The 26,360-nt window shown below is 38.5% G+C and overlaps 4 protein-coding genes across 4 annotated transcripts; all 4 read left to right on the top strand.

The window, feature by feature from the left end:
* The first annotated feature begins 1,164 nt into the window (after positions 1–1,164).
* On the top strand, positions 1,165–3,840 carry LOC113046945 (heat shock 70 kDa protein). Its single transcript, XM_026208104.1, has 2 exons — positions 1,165–1,303; positions 1,666–3,840. Exon 2 carries the CDS (start codon positions 1,689–1,691, stop codon positions 3,618–3,620), a length of 1,932 nt encoding a protein of 643 aa, XP_026063889.1. The 5' UTR covers positions 1,165–1,303; positions 1,666–1,688; the 3' UTR covers positions 3,621–3,840.
* A 4,681-nt stretch (positions 3,841–8,521) lies between these two features.
* LOC113046943 (heat shock 70 kDa protein-like) lies at positions 8,522–11,177 on the top strand. Its single transcript, XM_026208102.1, has 2 exons — positions 8,522–8,657; positions 9,018–11,177. The coding sequence occupies exon 2, from the start codon at positions 9,041–9,043 to the stop codon at positions 10,970–10,972; it is 1,932 nt and encodes a 643-aa protein (XP_026063887.1). The 5' UTR covers positions 8,522–8,657; positions 9,018–9,040; the 3' UTR covers positions 10,973–11,177.
* Positions 11,178–12,029: 852 nt separating this feature from the next.
* LOC113046941 (estradiol 17-beta-dehydrogenase 1) lies at positions 12,030–15,357 on the top strand. Its single transcript, XM_026208099.1, has 6 exons — positions 12,030–12,361; positions 12,522–12,683; positions 12,893–13,072; positions 13,821–13,914; positions 14,057–14,237; positions 14,978–15,357. The coding sequence occupies exons 1-6, from the start codon at positions 12,265–12,267 to the stop codon at positions 15,143–15,145; spliced, it is 882 nt and encodes a 293-aa protein (XP_026063884.1). The 5' UTR covers positions 12,030–12,264; the 3' UTR covers positions 15,146–15,357.
* Positions 15,358–19,718: 4,361 nt separating this feature from the next.
* On the top strand, positions 19,719–22,706 carry LOC113046942 (coenzyme Q-binding protein COQ10 homolog, mitochondrial). Its single transcript, XM_026208100.1, has 5 exons — positions 19,719–19,939; positions 20,810–20,968; positions 21,078–21,270; positions 21,520–21,621; positions 22,153–22,706. Exons 1-5 carry the CDS (start codon positions 19,842–19,844, stop codon positions 22,309–22,311), a joined length of 711 nt encoding a protein of 236 aa, XP_026063885.1. The 5' UTR covers positions 19,719–19,841; the 3' UTR covers positions 22,312–22,706.
* Positions 22,707–26,360: the final 3,654 nt, after the last annotated feature.

Raw genomic sequence — 26,360 nt, 5'->3', positions numbered from 1 at the left:
TTAATCATTAGCCTTAATATCAAGGCAAAACTTTACAACCTTCACTAAATGGGTGGACATTCCCTGTTAAATAATCGGACAGTGCTGTGCTGTTACTGTTATATTTTGCATGCTAGTGTTAGAAATCTATCCCTTGATGCACCTCTTATGTGTCCTCATGATAAATGTATTACACAAATGAACAGTTTGCCTAAAATTACTAATTGAATTACAGGCTGTGAAATGACATGCACCAATGGCATACCTGACTGGATAGATGTTTCCTATTAATAACGATTTAATGCATCAACAAACTGTCTTTAAGCTGTATGTTTATAATCTAGATGTAACTGAAATAATAATTTCAGACTGACAGTAATACAACTGTAAGAAAAATGGACCGTAGCCTACTGTAATATATGAACAACTTTATGGGGATGGGGTCCTCTTTTAATCATTGCGTTACATTTTACAATACACAAACACATAAAAAAAATATCTAAAGATAGGCCTTCTTTCAAAATCTTCACTCCCTGCAAATACACATTATGGTTTATATTATCATTAACAGGCCTAAGAAACTTTCCCTTACAGTAGGCTATAATGTAGTAAGTTACTGTAACTGTATTCAATATTTTGATGGTTTATCAGTTGCAAAGATGTTGTCTTGTGAAGATTAAGCTCCACCCCAAACTAAAATAAGTATAGAGAACACAAAATGTTTTATCCAATTACAGTTTTAAGTCTGTCTAACCGTTATTTTAGATAAATTACTCGCAATATCACACACCGAAACCATAGTTTAGTTAAAATCTTATGGTTAAAACGAAGCGCTTTTAACTAACTTTTAAATAGGCCTACATGTTTAAGATGCAAATAAAGCCTTTTGAGTAAACGTAATGCACGTAATCAGACAAAACAGACACATAAAACATATAAATAACTTTGCCATATTTCATGTAATCGGTAGAAAAGTGCATTCAAATGTGATCGGGAAAATACATGTTTTTAAAGTTCATTAGTTATCGTACTTTTACAGGAAAATTCTGGACTCGTCCGTAAACTTCCTCTCAGCTGCTTCAGAGACAGATGACGTGCCGCCGCACGCGGCTGCTTGCTGGGTTCTGATTGGTCGGATTCACTGGACGCTTCCAGAAGTGTGTAGAGTTTGAACTGGTGCGCGCTCTGGTGTATTTAAAGAGCGAAAGAGCCACCGACGACACTGAGCTGAACAGAAGCGATCTGTAAAGAGAGCAGAGACAGACTGACCTGACTTTCTCCACGAATAGGTGGAAATTCATCACAGTTAATAATCTACTCTAGGGTAAGTCTAGCTTTATTTTACAGTAGGGAATAAGCTAAATATATTGTGTAATTGATATGATGCATAGAATATGAGCTTATATGTAGGTAGTCTAGAGTATCCCTTAAATAAACTAGAAAAATGTATTCATTTATTGGTCATTTTTCGCAAAAAGAAAAAAATAGCAATGAACAGATTATGTTGTTGTCATTATCAGAGCACAATACATATTAGATATGTACTAGAAAAGGCTTTTCTTTCACTGTTACTGTGGGAAGTGTCATGTTGACTAGAAAAAGACAGAAAGTGGCATTCGAATTTTTCTTTGCACAATAATTTGTAGCAAGTTAGATTCTGACTGTTCTTTTTTTGTGTTTTACTAGACTACAGTTACGTCTAATCAAAGATGTCGTCTGCAAAAGGAGTTGCTATTGGGATTGACCTGGGCACCACCTACTCCTGTGTGGGGGTGTTTCAGCATGGAAAAGTGGAGATCATCGCCAACGACCAGGGAAACAGAACAACACCCAGCTATGTTGCCTTCACAGACACCGAGAGGCTCATTGGAGATGCAGCTAAAAACCAGGTGGCCATGAACCCCAACAACACCGTGTTTGACGCCAAGAGGCTGATCGGTAGAAAGTTTGAGGACCCAGTTGTGCAGTCTGACATGAAGCACTGGTCTTTCCGAGTCGTCAGCGATGGAGGGAAGCCGAAAGTTCAAGTTGAATACAAGGGAGAAAACAAGACCTTTTATCCCGAAGAGATCTCCTCCATGGTCCTGGTGAAGATGAAGGAGATTGCTGAAGCTTATCTGGGGCAGAAGGTGACCAATGCAGTTATCACAGTTCCTGCCTATTTCAATGACTCCCAGAGACAAGCGACTAAAGACGCTGGAGTGATCGCTGGACTGAATGTCCTGAGAATCATCAACGAGCCCACAGCTGCAGCCATTGCCTACGGCCTCGACAAAGGCAAAGCTTCAGAGCGCAACGTGCTGATCTTTGACCTGGGAGGAGGCACCTTTGATGTGTCCATCCTGACCATTGAAGATGGCATCTTTGAGGTGAAGGCCACGGCTGGAGACACTCATCTGGGAGGAGAGGACTTTGACAACCGCATGGTGAATCACTTTGTTGAAGAATTCAAGAGGAAGCACAAGAAGGACATCAGTCAGAACAAGAGGGCCCTGAGGAGACTGAGGACAGCGTGTGAGCGAGCCAAGAGGACCCTCTCGTCCAGCTCTCAGGCCAGCATTGAGATCGACTCACTGTACGAGGGCATCGACTTCTACACGTCCATCACCAGAGCGCGCTTTGAAGAGATGTGCTCAGACCTCTTCAGAGGAACACTGGAGCCTGTGGAAAAAGCCCTGAGAGACGCCAAGATGGACAAGTCTCAGATTCATGACGTTGTGTTGGTCGGAGGATCGACAAGAATCCCAAAGATCCAGAAGCTTCTGCAGGATTTCTTCAACGGCAGAGACTTGAACAAGAGCATCAACCCAGACGAGGCAGTGGCTTATGGTGCCGCGGTCCAAGCCGCCATCCTCATGGGAGACACATCTGGAAACGTCCAGGACCTGCTGCTGCTGGATGTGGCTCCTCTGTCCCTGGGTATCGAAACCGCAGGTGGAGTCATGACGGCCCTCATCAAACGCAACACCACCATCCCCACCAAACAGACCCAGACCTTCAGCACCTACTCAGACAACCAGCCCGGCGTCCTGATCCAGGTCTACGAGGGAGAGAGGGCCATGACAAAAGACAACAACCTGCTGGGTAAATTTGAGCTGACAGGAATCCCACCTGCTCCACGTGGAGTCCCGCAGATCGAAGTCACCTTTGACATCGACGCCAACGGAATCCTAAATGTGTCGGCGGTGGACAAAAGCACCGGAAAAGAGAACAAGATCACCATCACCAATGACAAGGGCAGACTGAGTAAAGAGGAGATCGACAGGATGGTGCAGGACGCAGACAAATACAAAGCTGAAGACGATCTGCAGAGAGAGAAGATCGCTGCCAAAAACTCCCTGGAGTCCTACGCCTTCAACATGAAGAACAGTGTGGAAGATGAGAACCTGAAAGGAAAGATCAGTGAGGATGACAAGAAGAAAGTTATTGAGAAATGTAACGAGGCCGTCATCTGGCTAGAGAACAACCAGCTGGCTGATAAGGAGGAGTATGAACATCAGCTGAAGGAGCTGGAGAAGGTCTGCAACCCAGTTATCACTAAACTGTATCAGGGAGGGATGCCAGCTGGAGGCTGTGGAGCTCAGGCACGTGGAGCATCAGGGGCCGCTGCTCAGGGGCCCACTATTGAAGAGGTGGATTAAAGTTAAGGACTTGTCACTTTGTCTTTCATATCTCACTAAAAAATTTGCTCAGTTGACCTTTTTATATGATATTGTTGTTTTTATGTTCTTGTTTTACTATTTAATCACAAGCCACTTTAATTTAGTCAATATGTATATACTGTAAAGATGTAAATACAAGTATGATTGTCTTCTATGGATAATGAACATTGTTAATAAACTTTTTTTTAAATGACAAACATCAAATGTGTTCTTATTCAGAAAGACTGGTTACAGACTCCCAAGACAATAACAATGATGAAAACATTAAAATAGGTTTATAGTTTGGCAGAAATAATTTTATGACAGTTATCCTAGTTTAGAGGGACTATAGTGAGTCAATTCATTATACAGTCGTATAGGTGAGTAGATATTTTACTGGAAAGTGTGACAACATCACGTGACAATCACTCAGATACCACAGATGTCAACATTCACAGTACAAAACTTAACAAGGGTGACAAAACAGATTTTAAACAAAAAGATAAACTGTTATCATCCCTTTATAAAAACTTCAGCTGTGTCACACTCACCAAAGAAAATTCTTAAAATACTCAACACCTTGACATCATCTTGATTTTTTTTTATGTTGATTTACGTATTAGCAAACATTTTACAAGCAGAGCAGACAGGCGATTAGGTTTATAGGTGTTGGTCCTGACAGTGAGTTTCCACTCACTTAACACTTAATGATGTCTCTGATGAAGTAAGTTGGTACCATGCTTTTGTGACATCAAATATCTACAGATTTTTTTTCACAGCATTGATGAAAATAATTAAAAATCGTATTTATTTCCCCAATCAAATGATGATTTTCCCCATCATAACTGTAATTTACTGAACATGTCATCGTAGCAGTTTAATATTCAAGCCCAGCTGCTGACATGTACTGTGTGTCAGTTTGAAGTTGTACCTGCTGAGTGTAAAAGAAAAAAGTGTGAGATAAGATTGTTTTCACCAAGCTGTCGTTGTGATAGCAGAGAAAACTAAAACACTTGAATCAGAGACACAGCAGTTAAATGTACCACATAACTTCAACCTCAGAGCACCACTGCAGCGCTCGTCTCGTTTGTGTTGTGGACTGATGTTTTATGAGCAGAAAGTTGTTCTCGTTACTGGATGCTCTTTAAGGATTTCACTGATTCCCTCCTGATCTCTCACATTTCACTGCTGGTTATAATTGTGTATGTGACAAATAAATCTTGAATCTTTGTGTTAGTTTGTAATGCAGGCGCAGGTCTGCAGGGTCTCTGAAAGCACACTCACTGGACACTATACACGTAATCCTGGACGTTCCTCCCAGACATGAAGAGAAAGAGACATGAACGAGTCCTTGTGACCGGCAGCATGGGAGGACTCCAGGGTTAGTGAAATTCACTACAGCATCTATAAAGACAACCTTCATGCTTTTAATGTGAAACTACTCACAGCTAGACAGAATTTCTTCTCAAACCATATAAACAGTAACTTAAACTACACTCGTACCCTTTTTGCCACTGTTGAGAGACTGATAACACCCCCCCCCCCCCTCCCCAAGTCAGATTCCCAGTGAAATGCTCTCAGACAGCAAATGCAATGAGTTTGCTTCCTTCTCTTTCTGAGAAGATCGTCAATATCAGGAAGGCGATTAGCACATCCTCAAATAATGCAGAGGTCAGACAGATTCGGACGGAATATCAAAAAGAAACTATGTCTATTTTTGAAGCAATTGATAGCAAACTTTTGGAAGAAATAGTGCAGCACCTAAAATCGTCAACCTGCTATCTTGACACACTTCCCACATCTTTTTTCAAAAGTGTGCTTAACTGTTTAGAAGCAGATCTCTTAGAAGTAGTGAACGCCTCACTTCTTTCTGTGACATTTCCAAACTCCCTGAAAACTGCAGTTGTTAAGCCCCTCCTGAAAAAGAGCAATCTTGATAACACCATTATGAGCAATTATAGACCAATATCTAATCTTCCTTTTATAGGCAAAATTATAGAAAAGGTAGTTTTTAATCAGCTGAACAAATACTTAAACTCAAATGGAGACCTGGACAATTTTCAATCTGGTTTCCGACCACATCACAGCACAGAGACAGCACTCATTAAGATAATAAATGATATTAGTTTAAATTCTGACTCCGGCAAAATAGCAGTGCTGGTATTGCTAGATCTCAGTGCTGCATTTGACACTGTCGATCATAACATACTACTAGAGAGACTGGAAAACTGGGTCGGGTTTTCTGGGATAGTTCTCAAATGGTTCAGGTCATACGTAGAAGGGAGAGGCTATTATGTGAGTCTATTAGAGCATAAGTCTAAGTGGACGTCCATGACATGTGGAGTCCCACAAGGCTCAATTCTTGCACCGCTCTTGTTTAGCCTATATATGCTCCCACTAAGTCAAATAATGAGAAAGAACCAAATTGCCTATCACAGCTATGCTGATGATACCCAGATTTACCTAGCCTTATCTCCAAATGACTACAGCCCCATTGACTCCCTCTGCCAACGTATTGATGAAATTAATAGTTGTGCCATAACTTTCTTCCGTTTAACAAGGAAAAACCTGAAGTCATTGCTTTGGAAACAAATGAAGTTTTCAAGGTGAATACATACCTTGACTCTAGGGGTCAAACAACTAAAAATCAAGTCAGGAATCTTGGTGTGATTCTGGAGACAGACCTTAGTTTCAGTAGTCATGTCAAAGCAGTAACTAAATCAGCATACTATCATTTAAAAAACATTGCAAGAATTAGAGTTTTGTTTCCAGTCAAGACTTGGAGAAACTTGTTCATGCCTGTTTATCACCAGCAGGGTGGACTATTGTAATGGGCACCTCACCGGCCTTCACAAAAAGACAATTAGACAACTGCGGCTCATGCAAAATGCTGCTGCCAGGATTCTGACAAGAATCAGAAAATCTGAGCATATCACACCAGTCCTCAGGTCCTTACACTGGCTCCCAGTTACATTTAGGATTGATTTTAAAGTACTTTTTCTCATCTATAAGTAACTCAATGACCTAGGACCGAAATACATTACAGATGTGTTCACTGAATATAAACCTGACAGACCACTCAGATCATTAGGATCGAGTCAGTTAGAAATACCAAGGGTTCAGACAAAACAAGGGGAATCCACCTTTAGTTATCATGCTGCCTGCAGTTGGAATCAGCTTCCAGAAGAGATCAGATGTGCTAAAAAATTAGCCACTTTTAAATCTAGACTCAAAACTCATCTGTTTAGCTGTGCATTTATTGAATGAGCACTGTGCGATGTCCGAACTGATTGCACTGTATTTTACGTATTCATTGTATTTTGTCATTTTCTATTTGTAACTTTTGAATTCATTTTAAATAAGTAATAGTTAAAATCATTTTCAAAGTTTTTAAATTGCTTGTTTTATTTTTGTGATTATATTTCTTCATTATTATTTTACTTTCTTTTATGTAAAGCACTTTAAATTACCATTGTGTATGAAAGGTGCTATATAAATAAACTTGCCTTGCCTTGCCTTGCCTTGCTTTAGTGGAGGTGGAGGGAGAGACTTAGAGACGGAGAGGAAGTGAGATTTGTTCAAAAACATGCAGCGAAAGCAATTCATTCCAAAAATTATTTTCTTATTTGTCTCATCTTTCCATGATTTCTAAAGAGCAGTCAAAGTATTGCTTTTTAGTCCTCCTTTCTCTTTTTTTCCCCTTTTGTTCTTATTTGATCTACATTTCTGTAGGACTGTGGGAATGAGTGATTTACAATAAAGCTACAGATGATTCTGGAACATAGGAGACTTGCACGAGTTGTCATTCTGTCCTGTTGTCAACAGAGGACACTGTGTGGTGTATCTTGTAGTTTATTTTTCACATTATTATAGTTTCTCAAAAAAAAATTTGTGGCACACATGACACCTCTTATGTGTCTTAGTAACAAAACCTGACTGGATAGATGTTCCCTATTAATAAGCTGTATGTTTATAATCTAGATGTAACTGAAATAATAATTTCAGACTGACAGTAATACAACTGTAAGAAAAATGGACCATAGCCTACTGTAATATATGAACAACTTTATGGGGATAGGGTCCTCTTTTAGTCAATACGTTAAATTTTACAATACACATACACATTAAGAAAATATATAAAGATAGGCCTATACTTTCACAATCTTCACTCCCTGCAAATACAGATTATGGTTTATATTATCATTTACAGGCCTAAGAAACTTTCCCCACAGTAGGTTATAATGTAGTTAGCTACTGTAACTTCAATATTTCGAGGGTTTATCAGTTCCTGACATTTTAATAGGCTAAAAGCAAAGTTGTTGCCTTGTGAAGATTAAGCTCCACCCCAAACTAAAATAAGTATAGAGAACACAAATGTTTTATCCAATTACAGTTTCAAGTCTAACTGTTTATGTAGATAAATACACTATATGCTTTCAGTCGACTCGCAGTCATTACTCGATTAACAATATCACACACAACCATAGTTTAGTTATATCTTATGGTTAAAACGAAGCTCTTATATCACTTTTAACTAACTTGAAAATACATGTTTTAGATGCAAATAAAGCCTTTTGAGTTAACGCAATGCACGGATCAGACTACACAGACACATAAAAATATAAATAACTTTGCCATATTTCATGTATTTGGTAGAAGAGTGCATTCAAATTTGATCTGGAAAATACATGTTTTTAGTATTCATTCATTCATTCATTCATCAAGTTCATTGTAGTTATCGTACTTTCACAGGAAAATTCTGGACTCGTCCGTAAACTTCCTCTCAGCTGCTTCAGAGACAGATGACGTGCCGCCGCACGCGGCTGCTTGCTGGGTTCTGATTGGTCGGATTCACTGGACGCTTCCAGAAGTGTGTAGAGTTTGAACTGGTGCGCGCTCTGGTGTATTTAAAGAGCGAAAGAGACACCGACGACACTGAGCTGAACAGAAGCGATCTGTAAAGAGAGCAGATACAGACTGACCTGACTTTCTCCACGAAGAGGTGGAAATTCATCACAGTTAATAATCTACTCTACGGTAAGTCTAGCTTTATTTTACAGTAGGGAATAAGCTAAATATATTGTGTAATCGTTATGATGCATAGAATATGAGCTTATATGTAGGTAGTCTAGAGTATCCCTTAAATAAACTAGAAACATTTATTCATTAATTGGTCATTTTTCGCAAAAAGAAAAAAATAGCAATGAACAGATTATGTTGTTGTCATTATCAGAGCACAATACATATAGATATGTACTAGAAAAGGCTTTTCTTTCACTGTTACTGTGGGAAGTGTCATATTGACTGGAAACAGACAGAAAGTGGCATTTGAATTTTCTTTGCATAATAATTTGTAGAAAGTTAGATTCTGACTGTTCTTTTTTTGTGTTTTACTAGACTACAGTTACGTCTAATCAAAGATGTCGTCTGCAAAAGGAGTTGCTATTGGGATTGACCTGGGCACCACCTACTCCTGTGTGGGGGTGTTTCAGCATGGAAAAGTGGAGATCATCGCCAACGACCAGGGAAACAGAACAACACCCAGCTATGTTGCCTTCACAGACACCGAGAGGCTCATTGGAGATGCAGCTAAAAACCAGGTGGCCATGAACCCCAACAACACCGTGTTTGACGCCAAGAGGCTGATCGGTAGAAAGTTTGAGGACCCAGTTGTGCAGTCTGATATGAAGCACTGGTCTTTCCAAGTCATCAGTGATGGAGGGAAGCCGAAAGTTCAAGTTGAATACAAGGGAGAAAACAAGACCTTTTATCCCGAAGAGATCTCCTCTATGGTCCTGGTGAAGATGAAGGAGATTGCTGAAGCTTATCTGGGGCAGAAGGTGACCAATGCAGTTATCACAGTTCCTGCCTATTTCAATGACTCCCAGAGACAAGCGACTAAAGACGCTGGAGTGATCGCTGGACTGAATGTCCTGAGAATCATCAACGAGCCCACAGCTGCAGCCATTGCCTACGGCCTCGACAAAGGCAAAGCTTCAGAGCGCAACGTGCTGATCTTTGACCTGGGAGGAGGCACCTTTGATGTGTCCATCCTGACCATTGAAGATGGCATCTTTGAGGTGAAGGCCACGGCTGGAGACACTCATCTGGGCGGAGAGGACTTTGACAACCGCATGGTGAATCACTTTGTTGAAGAATTCAAGAGGAAGCACAAGAAGGACATCAGTCAGAACAAGAGGGCCCTGAGGAGGCTGAGGACAGCGTGTGAGCGAGCCAAGAGGACCCTCTCGTCCAGCTCTCAGGCCAGCATTGAGATCGACTCACTGTACGAGGGCATCGACTTCTACACGTCCATCACCAGAGCGCGCTTTGAAGAGATGTGCTCAGACCTCTTCAGAGGAACACTGGAGCCTGTGGAAAAAGCCCTGAGAGACGCCAAGATGGACAAGTCTCAGATTCATGACGTTGTGTTGGTCGGAGGATCGACAAGAATCCCAAAGATCCAGAAGCTTCTGCAGGATTTCTTCAACGGCAGAGACTTGAACAAGAGCATCAACCCAGACGAGGCAGTGGCTTATGGTGCCGCGGTCCAAGCCGCCATCCTCATGGGAGACACATCTGGAAACGTCCAGGACCTGCTGCTGCTGGATGTGGCTCCTCTGTCCCTGGGTATCGAAACCGCAGGTGGAGTCATGACGGCCCTCATCAAACGCAACACCACCATCCCCACCAAACAGACCCAGACCTTCAGCACCTACTCAGACAACCAGCCCGGTGTCCTGATCCAGGTCTACGAGGGAGAGAGGGCCATGACAAAAGACAACAACCTGCTGGGTAAATTTGAGCTGACAGGAATCCCACCTGCTCCACGTGGAGTCCCACAGATCGAAGTCACCTTTGACATCGACGCCAACGGAATCCTAAATGTGTCGGCGGTGGACAAAAGCACCGGAAAAGAGAACAAGATCACCATCACCAATGACAAGGGCAGACTGAGTAAAGAGGAGATCGACAGGATGGTGCAGGACGCAGACAAATACAAAGCTGAAGACGATCTGCAGAGAGAGAAGATCGCTGCCAAAAACTCCCTGGAGTCCTACGCCTTCAACATGAAGAACAGTGTGGAAGATGAGAACCTGAAAGGAAAGATCAGTGAGGACGACAAGAAGAAAGTTATTGAGAAATGTAACGAGGCCGTCATCTGGCTAGAGAACAACCAGCTGGCTGATAAGGAGGAGTATGAACATCAGCTGAAGGAGCTGGAGAAGGTCTGCAACCCAGTTATCACTAAACTGTATCAGGGAGGGATGCCAGCTGGAGGCTGTGGAGCTCAGGCACGTGGAGCATCAGGGGCCGCTGCTCAGGGGCCCACTATTGAAGAGGTGGATTAAAGTTATGGACTTGTCACTTTGTCTTTCATATCTCACTCAGTTGATCTTTTTATATGATATTGCTGTTTTTATGTTCCTGTTTTACTATTTAATCACAAGCCACTTTAATTTAGTCAATATGTATATACTGTAAAGATGTAAATACAAGTATGATTGTCTTCTATGGATAATGAACATTGTTAATAAACTTTTTTTTAAATGACAAACATCAAATGTGTTCTTCTTCAGAAAGACTGGTTACAGACTCCCAAGACAATAACAATGATGAAAACATTAAAATAAGTTTATAGTTTGGCAGAAATAATTTTATGACAGTTATCCTAGTTTAGAGGGACTATAGTGAGTCAATTCATTATACAGTCATGTAGGTGAGTAGATATTTTACTGGAAAGTGTGACAACATCACGTGACATCAAGCCACAGTCAACATTCACAGTACAAAACTTAACAACACTCTTAAAAATAAAGGTGCTTAAAAGGTTCTTCACAGCGATGCCATAGAAAAACCATTTTTGGTTCCACAAAGAACCCTCAGTCAAAGTTCTTTAAAGAACCATGTCTTTTTTTACATTTGTATTCTGTAGAACCTTCTTTCACCACAAAGAACCTTTTGTGAAAGGTTCTACAGATATTAAAGGTTCTTTATGGAACCATTTGGACAAAAAGGTTGGTTCTTTTCTGGCATTGTGAAGCACCTTTATTTTTAAGAGTGAAGGGGACAGCACAGATGTTCAGCTTTGTCAGTCTCACCAGAGAAAAGTCTTTAACAAGTCTTGAAATATTATATATATTGAAGGTCAACACCTTGTGACATTAACTTTCTTTTGTAAAATATTGATTTATTTGATTTGATTTATCAAAGCAGTTTCCAAGCAGAATAGGAAAAGGGATTATTTCTATAGGTGTTGCCCCTGACAAATAGTTTCCACTCACTTATTACTTAAAAATTTGTTTTTAATAAAGCTTATACCATGTTTTTATGGCATCACAAGAGCTTTCCCAATTCCCTAATTCCCAAGTCATTTTAAATCATTTCGTAAACATTTCTTCAGTTTAATATTCAAGCCCAGCTGCTGACATGTACTGTGTGTCAGTTTGAAGTTGCACCTGCTGAAAAAAAATGAGTGTGAAATAAGATTGTTTTCACCAAGCTGTCCTTGTGATAGCAGAGAAAACGAAAACACTTGAATCAGAGACACAGCAGTTAGACGGACCACATAACTTCAACCTCAGAGCACCACTGCAGCGCTCGTCTCGTTTGTGTTGTGGACCGTTTGTGTTTTATTGCACAAATGGAGCAGAAAGTTGTTCTCATTACTGGATGTTCATCAGGGATTGGACTCAGCCTGGCTGTGCATCTCGCATCAAATCTGTCAAAAGCCTACAAAGGTAAATAATACGAACATTAAACAATACATTTGTATTTTTCTTTTTAATTTACTCAGAGTTTATATTCACGTATGTCTGTCTGAAAAATAGAGTTAACGTTATTGAAAAGTCTAACTTGTATATTGTTATAATCACTGCATGAATGACTATTAATGTTTAGTCTATGCTACCATGCGGAACCTGGACAAGAAGCAGCGGCTGATGGAGAGTGTGAGAGGACTGCATAAAGACACTATGGCCATACTACAGATGGATGTGACCGACCAGCAGTCTATACTTGACGCTAAAAGAAACATTACAGAGGGCAGAATTGACATACTAGGTAAGAGAAAGACATTATGACATTCAAAGGGAAGAGTTTGTTTAAATGTAAGGTTTAAAGCCCAAATGTACCGGCATCCTTGAAATGAACCACTAAAATATAAAATATGTTTAAAATTAAAATATAAAATTTAAAAAGTATATACATCACTGTTTTTACCAAAGGGATCAGTTATTTCGTGAATTCCCTCCTCAACATCTTTGTGTTAGTTTGTAATGCAGGTGTAGGTCTGATGGGTCCTCTAGAAGCCCAATCACTGGACGCTATACATGCAGTCCTGGACGTCAATCTGATGGGCACTCTCCGCACCATACAGACCTTCCTTCCAGACATGAAGAGAAAGAGACATGGACGTATCCTTGTGACCGGCAGCATGGGAGGACTCCAGGGTTAGTGGGGGTGGAGGGAGAGACTCAAAGACAGACAGAAAGAAAGTGAGATTTTTCAAACAAACGTGCAGCGAAGCAATTTATTAAAAAAATTGTTTTCTTAATCAGTATTTGTCAGTTTGTGCTGTATAAAGCGCTATATGAATAAATGTTCATTGAAAATGAAAAAAGATAAGATTCAGTATCCGGTGAATATAATATGTGCACAACTACATTTGCATAAGCAAATAGAACCATTTTGCATATTTAATATTCCGCAATGATCTTGTCTTTTCATTTCTAAAGAACACAGAGCCACATTTATTTATATAGTGCTTTATATGACGCAGACTGACAAATCAGCTTCACAGTAATAACAAGGAAAATAAAAGCATCGATGTTGTAGAATTGATCAGTTATAAAGCAAATTCAATGTCAGATGTAAAGCAGCTCTACAGAAGGCAATGGTGTCATTATTTTCTGATCAGTGTTGATTAGTTTGATACGTGTCAATGTCACAGAGTTAATGTCATTGTCCAGCTTAAAAAACAGAAGTTCAATATGCACATGAAACAACGACAAAATAGGTGTAAAATAATTTAAACATTTAAATGTTTACAAAAACACAAGTACATTTATTTTTCCTTACACTATTGCCCCCCCCCCTTTAAGTTTAAGATTGCATGCAACAAGAAATCAAATCCAATTTGAATTAATAAATAAATGTGTCAATGAATGAATAAATAAATGTTCTTTGTCTGAAACTCAGGACTACCATTCAATGAGGTCTACTGTGCTAGCAAATTTGCAGTAGAGGGTGCTTGTGAGAGCCTGGCTATACTGCTCCAGCACTTCAATATCCAGTGAGTATTAAATGTGCACAACTACATTTGCATAAGCAAAGAAAACCATTTTGCTCATTAAATGTTCCAAAATGATCATCAGATAAATTGCTCAGGTACCCCTACACTATCCTAAATCCATTACATCTCTCCCATGCTGCAGTGTGAGCCTGATTGAATGCGGACCAGTCAACACAGACTTCCTGATGAACCTGAAGAGGACTGAGCCCAGCGAGGAAGCGCTGGAGGTTGACCCGCACACACGCAGCCTGTATGATCAGTTCCTGCAGCACTGTCAGACTGTGTTCCAGAACGCAGCTCAGGACACCGACGACATCATACAGGTGCTAATAATTGCTAGAATATTTTGTTATTTTTTGTTAATAAGGAATCTGTGTTTTGGGAATTGATTTTAATATTGTTTTTACTTTTAAGTAAAACGGTCAAATTAGACCCTTGGGGTAACTAAAGAATTGGAAACAAGAGTGATATGTTGTTATAGTGTGAAACTTAGAACATATAAATGACTATTGATATTACTATTATTTATCCATCTACATACAAATGTTGAGATTCAGATGTGTCTGTATCTATATTTCTACAGTATCTATGTAGAAAATATTGTTATATGTGACCCTGGACCACAAACCACTGGGGTATATTTTAGCAATAGCCAAAAAAACATTGTATGAGTCAAAATTATAGATTTTTCTTTTATGCCAAAAATCATTAGGATATTAAGTAAGGATAATGTTTTATGAAGATATTTTGTAAATTTCCTATCGTAAATATATCGGAACTTATTTTTTGATTAGTAATATGCATTACTAAGAATTAATTTGGACAACTTTAAAGTAGATTTTCTCAATATTTAGATTTTTTGATGTTCCAGATTTTCAAAGATAGTTTCAAATATTGTCCGATCCTAACAAACCATACATCAATGCAAAGCTTATTTATTCACCTTTCAGATGATGTATAAATCTAAATTAAGACTGGTTTTGTGGTCCAGGGTCACATGTAAGGTATTCTATACTAGATATATACCATGGCCATTTTAGCATGTTCTTGTCTCTATTGGTAGGTGTATATGGAGGCAATCGAGGCCCAGACTCCATTTCTCAGATATTACACTAACAGAGCCCTGCTTCCCATGAGCAGCCTCAAACTCACCTCCATGGATGGCTCTCAGTACATCCGAGCAATGAGCAAACTCATCTTTTCTGCACCCGATACAGATCCACAGATATGATGCTTTTACATCCTGTAAGATTCTTTTCATAAGCCCTGTGGTATGAAACACACTATATTTACAATTTCAAAATGCTGACATATTAAGCTTTCAGCTGCAACTAGTAATGCAGTGTTTCTAATGGCACTTTATGCTAGAATCACTAACATACTCTTATTAACTGTGATATGTACAACACAGAACCAGTGAAAATAAAGTCTTTGTGCATTTCGTCCACTAGTCTGTGTTCTTCTGTACTCAACAGTGTTGAACTCTGTGCAGAATTTCATCCGTCTCTCTCGCACAAGACCACCATCAGTGTTTCACATTTTTCTTCATTTGTTTACTAGAACATTGAGGCCAGAGCACACCAAACGTACACAAGGTCATTATTTTGCTCTATTTTGTGAGTGTTTCATTCAAGGACACTGTGAACTGGATCACATGCCAATGTCACTGATGCGTTGCCCAGCATATCACAGGTTCACAGATTTCTTACAGTTTCATTCTGGTATTTATAGATCTACAGCCTATATATATATATATATATATATACAGTATTGTTCAAAATAATAGCAGTACAATGTGACTAACCAGAATAATCAAGGTTTTTCGTATATTTTTTTATTGCTACGTGGCAAACAAGCTACCAGTAGGTTCAGTAGATTCTCAGAAAACAAATGAGACCCAGCATTCATGATATGCACGCTCTTAAGGCTGTGCAATTGGGCAATTAGTTGAATTAGTTGAAAGGGGTGTGTTCAAAAAAATAGCAGTGTGGCATTCAATCACTGAGGTCATCAATTTTGTGAAGAAACAGGTGTGAATCAGGTGGCCCCTATTTAAGGATGAAGCCAACACTTGTTGAACATGCATTTGAAAGCTGAGGAAAATGGGTCGTTCAAGACATTGTTCAGAAGAACAGCGTACTTTGATTAAAAAGTTGATTAGAGAGGGGAAAACCTATAAAGAGGTGCAAAAAATGATAGGCTGTTCAGCTAAAATGATCTCCAATGCCTTAAAATGGAGAGCAAAACCAGAGAGACGTGGAAGAAAACGGAAGACAACCATCAAAATGGATAGAAGAATAACCAGAATGGCAAAGGCTCAGCCAATGATCACCTCCAGGATGATCAAAGACAGTCTGGATTTACCTGTAAGTACTGTGACAGTTAGAAGACGTCTGTGTGAAGCTAATCTATTTTCAAGAATCCCCCGCAAAGTCCCTCTGTTAAAAAAAAGGCATGTGCAGAAGAGGTTACAATTTGCCAAAGAACACATCAACTGGCCTAAAGAAAAATGGAGGAACATTTTGTGGACTGATGAGAGTAAAATTGTTCTTTTTGGGTCCAAGGGCCATAGGCAGTTTGTGAGACGACCCCCAAACTCTGAATTCAAGCCACCGTACACAGTGAAGACAGTGAAGCATGGAGGTGCAAGCATCATGATGTGGGCATGTTTCTCCTACTATGGTGTTGGGCCTATTTATCGCATACCAGGGATCATGGATCAGTTTGCATATGTTAAAATACTTGAAGAGGTCATGTTGCCCTATGCTGAAGAGGACATGCCCTTGAAATGGTTGTTTCAACAAGACAATGACCCAAAACACACTAGTAAACGGGCAAAGTCTTGGTTCCAAACCAACAAAATTAATGTTATGGAGTGGCCAGCCCAATCTCCAGACCTTAATCCAATTGAGAACTTGTGGGGTGATATCAAAAATGCTGTTTCTGAAGCAAAACCAAGAAATGTGAATGAATTGTGGAATGTTGTTAAAGAATCATGGAGTGGAATAACAGCTGAGAGGTGCCACAAGTTGGTTGACTCCATGCCACACAGATGTCAAGCAGTTTTAAAAAACTGTGGTCATACAACTAAATATTAGTTTAGTGATTCACAGGATTGCTAAATCCCAGAAAAAAAAAAATGTTTGTACAAAATAGTTTTGAGTTTGTACAGTCAAAGGTAGACACTGCTATTTTTTTGAACACACCCCTTTCAACTAATTGCCAAATTGCACAGCCTTAAGAGCGTGCATATCATGAATGCTGGGTCTTGTTTGTTTTCTGACAATCTACTGAACCTACTGGTAACTTGTTTGCCACGTAGCAATAAAAAATATACTAAAAACCTTGATTATTCTGGTTAGTCACATTGTACTGCTATTATTTTGAACAATACTGTATATATATATATATATATATATATATATATATATATATATATATATATATATATACACAAAAAGAAATATGTGCTCAACCTAACCTTAGTGAGTTATGTGTTCATTTGGAAAAGGAAACAGGACGTTACAATTCCTTTGCCCTGTTATTTCACACTACAGTACAGTGCCCAGAAGACAGCAGAGATTGTTCATTGACAGAGTGCAAAAACACACATTGACGTAGTAATTTGCGTATTCTGACGGTGTCCGGTCTAAGTTGAGGACTCTGATCAGGGACTATTGAAGAGGATTAGGTCTAACACGAGAGATTTTGGTGAGACAGTCACATAACCAACTTAAGCCACTTAATGCAAGGAACATCCATTGCAATGCATGTGGTTCTAGTTCTTGGGTCTGAATTAAATTAAAAAGTCATAATATATCTAGTTTCAGTTACCAACAGAACACAATGTACTGTCTTGGTCTTGTAAAAAAACAAGATTATATCTGACACTGTGAAACTGTAACTGGGCCATTTTTGCATCTGTTTGTTCTTTACTCTTAAAAATAAAGGTTCCAGAAGTGAATTTTTTAGAGTAATGCAAACCCATTTTTGGTTCCCCAAAGAACGCCACAGTGAATAGTTCTTAAAAGAAACATATTTTTCTTAGTGTGAGGAATAGACTATTTTATTAATCTAAAGAACCTTTTTTCCACAATAAGGAACGTTTTGTACAATAGTGAAGGTTCCATGATTGTCAAAGATTCTTAATGGAACCATCATTGCCAATAAAGAACTTTTATAGAACTAGTGTTGAGCATGTCTTAGACATACAGTAAAGTATTTAAATGTGTCTTTGTGCACTGATCAAAGCCAAATATTTAAAATGATCAGGTGTGTATAGCATTCATTGCTGACATAACTCTTTGTAGTGTATCACATGCAATTGTTGCTGTCTACACTAGGCTGATATATGTGTTTCTGTTTGCCATGTGTACCCCAGCGCCAACTCACCTGAAACTGTGGACTTTGATCTGACTGCGAGAATCCACATTTTCTACATCAACACTGTTCTTGCAACGTCATGGCAGATGTTCCAGTTATTACACAACAGAAATGAGCTGCACTTTGCAGTTCTGTACTGAATGAAAAGTTAACATTTAAGCCCCTCTCCGGCATCACCTTAATTCCAGCAGCCAATCACTGCAGTGACTCACTGACTCTGCCTTATCTGGATTATTCCTGCTCCTCTTTATGGGTTAATGACATGTTGGGTCAGGCTCGGACAGAAGCGCAAGATTCCTCTGTTCCAGACGTTTAGCATTTATGTTAACAACACATGCACATCAAAGATAATACATTAATTTAATCTAATGTTCAGGGCAAATGGCAGGGCATCTTTTTAAGTTAAACAATCACTCATATTCACACAATAGATTAATAAAAAAAAATCTTAAAGGCTGAAATTATTTAAATAAAGAGTGTAGGATGTATTTTGTCATAATCTATTAATAGATTAATATAAATTGATAGTAAACAGTATATTTTGTTTTATAATTTAAGAACAAATCAAAAGATAGTGTGGCATGACCTATCATCAGGAAGTAACATTGTTGACTCTCATGATTCTGAACATCATTGCTTTATTATTATTATTTTTACAAAAGAAATATATAAAATTTTGACTTTTTACACATGAAAGCTTATTTGTTTATCTCAAATAGAGTAACCTTAACTCTTTGTACATACATGTATGTACATGGTGCAAATGGTGATTTTTCGGTATATCGTTTTTTTCCCCCTTAAGAAAAGAAAAGAAAAGAAAACTCTTTGTGCACACAAAAGCAGTTGTCAGGGGCCAGGAGCCAGGGACCCCAGCAAACATCCTTGGGGGTCTCAGAGACAGAGTGACTTACCGTAAATTATTTTAAGTTGGCAAATTAAAATAGCTTTTCTACGCTGCAGTGGAATATATGTATGTGGGGAAAAATGTAGGCCTAGTTTATTCACTTTTTCAGCAATTGGTTCACATCATGTTCTTGGAAAACCTGGATATGAGGTAGCCTAAAAGTAAAAGTGTGATTTATTGGTCTCATACGCCTACCGGGTTTTGATATATGTTTTTTTCCCTCTGCTAAACTCTATAATGGGTAGAAATCCTCATCTTTAAGCCTTGTTCACTAAATCATAAATAAATGAAAAAGAAATTGGGCTTCCTAATATTGTTGTAAACAATGGCGGGGGGCTTGAAATTGAAAAGAATGAGAACCACTGCACTCAAGCACATAACTCTCCTTGTCCCAGACAGTGAGTGACGCGCCAGAGTGAACCCCCTGAAGGTGAATGACTTCACGAGCGCCTGCACCTGTGAGAGCGGCTCAGCTCCGCCCCCCAGGCGCGTCACCGCACAGCTCCGCTCTTAACAGCAGAGCGACTCCACTGCCGCGCAGTTCCAGCGGAACAACTTCATACAGCCACTGACACAGTTATCATTGTGCAGGGTTTTTTTCTGAAAAGCTCCAGTGATTTTAAAGCTTCCAATAGCACAAATGGCAAAGAAGGCCACTTCGCTTTTAGTCCGGGCTCTGGAGATGTCAGAAAGACAGTCGTGCGATGTCATGAGGAGAAACTCCAACTGCACCATCAGGTAAAACCGCATCTCTCAGCCTCTAACGATACTAGATATTGGGATATCTACCAATGAGAGAAAGAGAGATAGAGATAGAGAGAGATCCCTTCTGTTAATAAATCATTAGTCGAAATAATTAAATTATTAAGGCTGTTAAACCTGAACAAACCACGGCACGAAATGCGTACTGACTAGTTCAGAAAACGGCCGGATGCTTTTAGTTTCCTTTTAATTTAGTTTAACTGTATCCTAAATGAATAACGTTACATGCGTCCAGTGTTTATGTGAAATGGTTGCAATGGTGAAAAGCTGCTGAATTGAGCGACTGGGTTGCAGGTATTTGTGAGTAGGGTAGGAATGTTGAACAAAGCAGAGGAGCAGCTAGTGCTGGTGTAAAATAACTCCCTCGGAGTCACGAGACAGTGAAACTGAAAGAGCTGTTGTCAGCGGAGAGTACCGAGAGTGACAGAGCTGACAAATATCCACGATGCTATATCGTAACGTTTTTATCCAGTACATTATTTTGTATTTAAAAGATTTAAAATATTCGAATTATTATTTTTTAAAATCCTGATCGGAACGTGTAGCGAGTGCATCATTTGAATAATGATGCTTCTGGCAGTGTGCCATGCAGCGGGGAAACGGGTTGACCTGTATCGATCGCCTAGCTGCTCTTTACTGTTTACTAGTACGTCATTCTCCCGGGTTAAACACAGATATTTCTGAAAAAACACTGCTTCACATCGATGTATTTATTTTTTATTTTTTACATGCAAGTTGCATGATTCCGCCCATTAGAGACACATGACAATACTATGAATGTAAAATGCAGGTATTCTGCTTTTGTCAGTTAATAACAACTTCTGTTTCTATTTTCTTGTTTTTTAGACATTTGAGCTCATGTGGTATCTTAGCTTCAAGGCGAGGAAGCTTAGGCCTACCTCCTCCTCCAGCATCTTGTCAGATGGTGCCCATCCGGAGCTTCATGAACTTGTCAGTCCCTCTCATAGCGCGGAGAATGGAGTACTCAGAGAGCCGAAGCATTGGGTACGCACACACACCACTGTTACATGAAAACCATAACATCCTCACCTTAACTACAAGTTAACTCTCATTTAGCAATATCCTTGTTGACACAAGTTGATTTTCCCTCTAGTTACTCAGCCGAGCAGATGTACAACATTGTTGCCGGTGTGGACCAGTACCAGAAATTTGTGCCTTGGTGCAAGAAGTCAAAGGTAACGAAGGGGCGGAATGGGAACATGACAGCTCAGCTTGAAATCGGGTTCCCGCCAATCATCGAACGCTACACTTCTGAGGTCACAGTCATCCCGAACCACCAAGTCCGAGTGAGTCTAAAAAAAACTATTGGTAAATTAGACAACAGTTTCAACTGGGAATGCTAGAGATTATTCTTGTTTTAACAAAAATAGGTTGTGGTTTTTAAGAGTTTTGAACTAGATTCATGTAGATTAAGTAGTACTGATTTGATGTTTGTCCTTAGCCTTCAACGTGTCCTTGCATCATAGGATCAGCTTACATATTGGCCTAGTAAGCTGTCAGCGGCTGTCTGTCTGAAGTATGTGCTTGTGTTTCAGGCGGTGTGTACAGACGGGATGCTCTTCAATCACCTTGAGACACTGTGGCGATTTACTCCTGGAGATGCAGGCCAGGTCGAATCCTGCAATCTAGAGTTCTTTGTAAGTTGTGCAACTGGCAAATACAGAGACATGCACTTACAGAGACCCGCACACACTATTACGGTCTACATTCTTCACTTTGACCCTTCTTTTACTCCTGTTCTTCCTCTTTGGTGGGTTAATCCCATAACTCCAGTTCAAAGCGGGCAGATGTATTAGACCAGATTAGTACTATTTATACCACATGTGAGTTGCCTTTCCGGTTCTGCTTAAATAGCCAGTAACGAAGACAGGCATGTTAACTATGCCTTTGGTGGAGGGAACTGTATGACCTAAATGTCACCAGATTAGACATGGTGCGATGGACATCACAGGATGGAGACAGGGATTTTGGGAGATTAAGGACCCATTGATTAAAAAGAATGAAGACTAAAACATGAATGAATGTTAGCATTACAAAGCCCTCGGGAAAACCTCAATTGAATTTTAGCATCAAAGCTCATTATTTTAAATCACACAGTAAATAAATAAACTAACCTTTTGGTTAAAATATGTTCTAATTTGACCTTTATCTGTGTTTTCCCTCTCTAGGTGTCATTTGAGTTCAAATCTTTGCTCCACTCACAATTAGCGACAGTATTTTTTGATGAGGTGGTCAAGCAGATGGTCAACGCTTTCGAGAAGCAAGCAACCAAACTTTATGGCACCGGTGTTCATCAACAGAAGTCTTCACTCAGAAGAGCAACTTAAGAGCAATGTTAAAATGGACACAAGGACTTACTGAACCACAAACACTGTTAAAATGTTCTGGAGAAGAACAGCTCCTCTTTTTGAATCCAGTTTGTTGGATTTTGGACTTTTAATGCCAGCAGAAATTTTAGCTGGAAACAAATTGAGAAACCTATTTATTTAAACCAAAACAGATATAATTTATTGTGATGAGTGTATGTGTGTATAATTTATATATCATCTTTGGAGTGAACGAGGAAGATGACTGCAGTAAAATGTGTTGAGGATGGATGCTTTTTCATATTTATGATCTTTATATTCACAAAGTTGACCAAAGGGAAACAAAATCATCTCCTAATTATTTTTGAGTGCACTTTTTCCACTTTTTTTTTTTTTTTGTAATAAAACAATATTTTCTTAATACTGTTTTTGTCATGATTTGTCAGAACCACCCAACACTAATCATCCAAACTTCAGTTCTTTAAAAAAAAAAAAAAAAAAACCTTGAGAAACAAACTTGACCAAGAATGAACAAAATTTTAAGCACAGGTCATTTCTGTAATACGTTAATTTTAAAACTCTGGTTGTCTTCAAAAACGTTGCAACACATTCATATATGAAGCACTTTATATTCTTTTGTGAGGTGTGTCCTTTCTTTCTTTCAGGTTATGTCACTTGCTGGTATTTCTTCAGTATCATCCACAGTCACAATATGCCAAAATCTTCAGTCTTGCAAATGATCTGAAATGCTTCTTACATTTTGATGAGAGTAACTATTTTACATGTAATATTGGCATTATGTGTAAGAGCCTCACAGTATCACATTCAAAATGCACTTCAGTGTGAAGTCTTGAAGGTGGTCCAAGAAACTCACATGATTTCTTGATCACTTACATAAACCATGGCTGCCAGCAGAGACCACACCCCTTTCTGTCTAAACAGCCAATTCCTTGCTGTTTCTTCAGTGCTGGCCGATCACAGATTAGCAGAAAGCACCTCCTTAAAACACCAGCGCTGAGAATATTTTCTTACACACACCCTGACAGCAAATGTGTCCAACAAGATCCAGGTCTATATATACATCGCATTGTAACTCAATGCGTTTCTAACTATAGATCTAGTTATGTTCTCTGCAGACTCTTTAGTTACAAGATAAATCAGCCTATATAACTTATTTGTCCTGTCCTCCAAAATGGCATAATATTGCACAAAGATCACAAAAGAAATACTGTATTTAATGTTTATATTTGATTCATATCATGTGGCATCCCAGGATGCAGTCTGGCACAGACTGCAGAGTAATTCAGTTATATGATAGCTGATCATAGCTGGGCATTTTTCTCTGTGTGGTTAAAGTGTCATCGACATATTCAACCATTCCAGATTGTGTGAAGTAAACATCATTTCTTATCAGTTGTTTGAAACTAGATCTTTACACTTTCTGAAGAAAATGTTAGGCTGATGATACACGACACACGGGGGAACTTTTTGAGCAATGTTAATGATACAGTGTCCATGACTGATCTAAAGCATCCAGGTAGAAATATGTTACCTATTCTCAGATAGGTATATGACAATGTACCTCATATAGTATGACAAAGATGATTATGGAGCTAATACTCTGAGAAAAAAAACAAACAAACACCTTTTTTATTCAGAGGCCCATACTGAGAAAACGTGTAATTTGCAATTGATGATATTTATATGACCAATATAATAGATAAAATATAATATAATACAATTCTGACAGCTTGCAATGAAATATATATTTATAACAATAGACAAAAAAAGTGTATATAGATATCAGCTTTCACTTTACATCTCCCAGTAATTTTTCTTAGCAGTGTTCATAAAACATTTAAATACCATCTTACATTGAGCTTTTTGTTTTCTTTGGGGCAAAACATAATGCAATGCAATGCAATGATGTTCCCAGAAACGTAATAAGGATATCATTATAATATTCCACATGACATCAGTGGTCCAACCATAATTTTTATGAAGCTACGAGAACGATTTTTGTGTGCAAAGAAAAAAAAATAATAATACAACGATTCTTCTCCCCTGAGCTACCGTCTTCCTCCATTATTAAGAGTATAATTATGCACTGTGCTTTGTTTATGAGCAGAGGACCGCATGCACGTCCTGATACTCTCCATAATAGTGGATGAAGAGGAGAATAATTGTTGAATGTATTATTATTTTTGTTTTCTTTGTGCAGAGAAAGTATTCTTGCAGCTTCATAACATTAGTGTTGGGACACTGATGTCACATGAACTTTTTTTTTTTTTACCAATGATCTACATTTCCGGGCATTGAACATGCCAGTTGCATTGCTGTCTATGCAGGGTGATCAGAAAGCTCTTGGATCTCATCAAAAACGTCTTAATTTGTGTTCCAGAGATGAACAAACGGCTTATGGTTTGGAAAGACATGAGGCAGAGTAATTATTGACAGAATTTTCATTTTTGGGTGAACTATCCCTTTAAATTTGCTATCAGACTGGCATGTCACCAGAGTTTCCAGCAAAGTTTTAAATAAATAAAGATCTTATTTAATGAATATAGAGGTCATACAATAAAAAAAAAAAAATTGTGCATGCTTTCAATTTATTTCAAGATAAAAAAAAAACAGACTTTGAAGCATATAAATCTTTCTTTCTATTGCTTGTCTTTAAGGTGAAAAAAGAAAAACACAAACAGTGATTTCAGATGTTTGATGCATTTCCAACTACAATGTATTTTTGCATACACATGAAGTAATATGTTTGCAGGCACAGCATCTTTGAATCTGCTCACAACACAGCTCACTTAGCATGCTAGGTGTCTTTATACAATCCCCAGGGTTCATAATCTCTACCCGAGGCCAACATTTGATCCTATTTTGGGCTTGTCCTGGGGTAGACTGAGTGTGCTCATCATGTTCGTGGCCTTAGATAGTTGCAGGTGGACAGTGTACCCTGATCCTGTGACATGCAAGGACAGATGCACTGACTGCACGTCTCACTCTGCTCTGTGAACACATTCTCCCTCTCAAGGCCGACCCAGGCTCTGGTGGTGCCCTAGGCCAGATTTGAGATTTTGACACCTCCCACCAAAACAAATTCTGAAAATGCAGATTTCTCAAAACATTACTATAACACAACACAACATAACATAACATAAATACTGACCATTAGGCTATTAACATAAATTAGTAGTAAATAAATTGTGATAATATGCTAAATAAAAGATGTTGAAGCGCCTTCAACATCTGTTAAAATAGCCTAATGAAGAGACATGAGCTACTCCAACAACAACTACAGTGACAACTTATAGGTTTATAAAAATAAAAAAAAACATAAGACAATTGAGCAATATTAAATGCCTAAATTAGTCTAACAGACAACAAAGGCAAAATAAAGGCTACATTTTGTAATTTATTGTGGATGTTATCCAGTCTAATTAGCATAACCATACCTTTCATTTTAATTTTGTGCATCCAGAAGAAAATGACATATATAAACTTAATTATTTCATTTTATGACTGCTAAATTATAGTCATGTTCGTTTTTCAAAACACATTTAGACACTTTTTGGTGAATTAATAGCAAGAAGTAATGTAACTGAAATTAAAACATTACAGAAGCTTAAATTTATTTGACACCATGGAACGTTTTTGTCCGAGTTAACCTTTGTACTTCTTATTTAATTGTACTTTATTTTCTTTCAGTGTTGTCAGTTAAGATGTTCTAGATTAATATTTTTCTGCTCCTCTTTGCATCGCTTCCTGCCTTGTGCCCCCTATAATTTTATTTTTGAGCTAATTTTTTAGAACTGATAATTTAAAAGCACATAAATGGCCAAACTATTTTAAATGGGTGAGCCATGAATAATTAATGCATTATGATGATGTAATATTATGTCACCATGCAGAAAGTGTTTAAATTAGCCCAAATAATGTCAGAAACAAAAACTAAGAGAGAGAGCGATAAAAAAAAAAAAAATATATATATATATATATATATATATATATATATATATATATATATATATATATAAATAAACTGCTTATTTCGTCTTTGCCACAGA

This window comes from Carassius auratus, chromosome 28, assembly GCF_003368295.1.
Source record: "Carassius auratus strain Wakin chromosome 28, ASM336829v1, whole genome shotgun sequence".
NCBI classification, from domain to species: Eukaryota; Metazoa; Chordata; class Actinopteri; order Cypriniformes; family Cyprinidae; genus Carassius; species Carassius auratus.
Note: the sequence above shows the minus strand (reverse complement) of the source record. Positions and strands in the feature narration are given on the sequence as shown.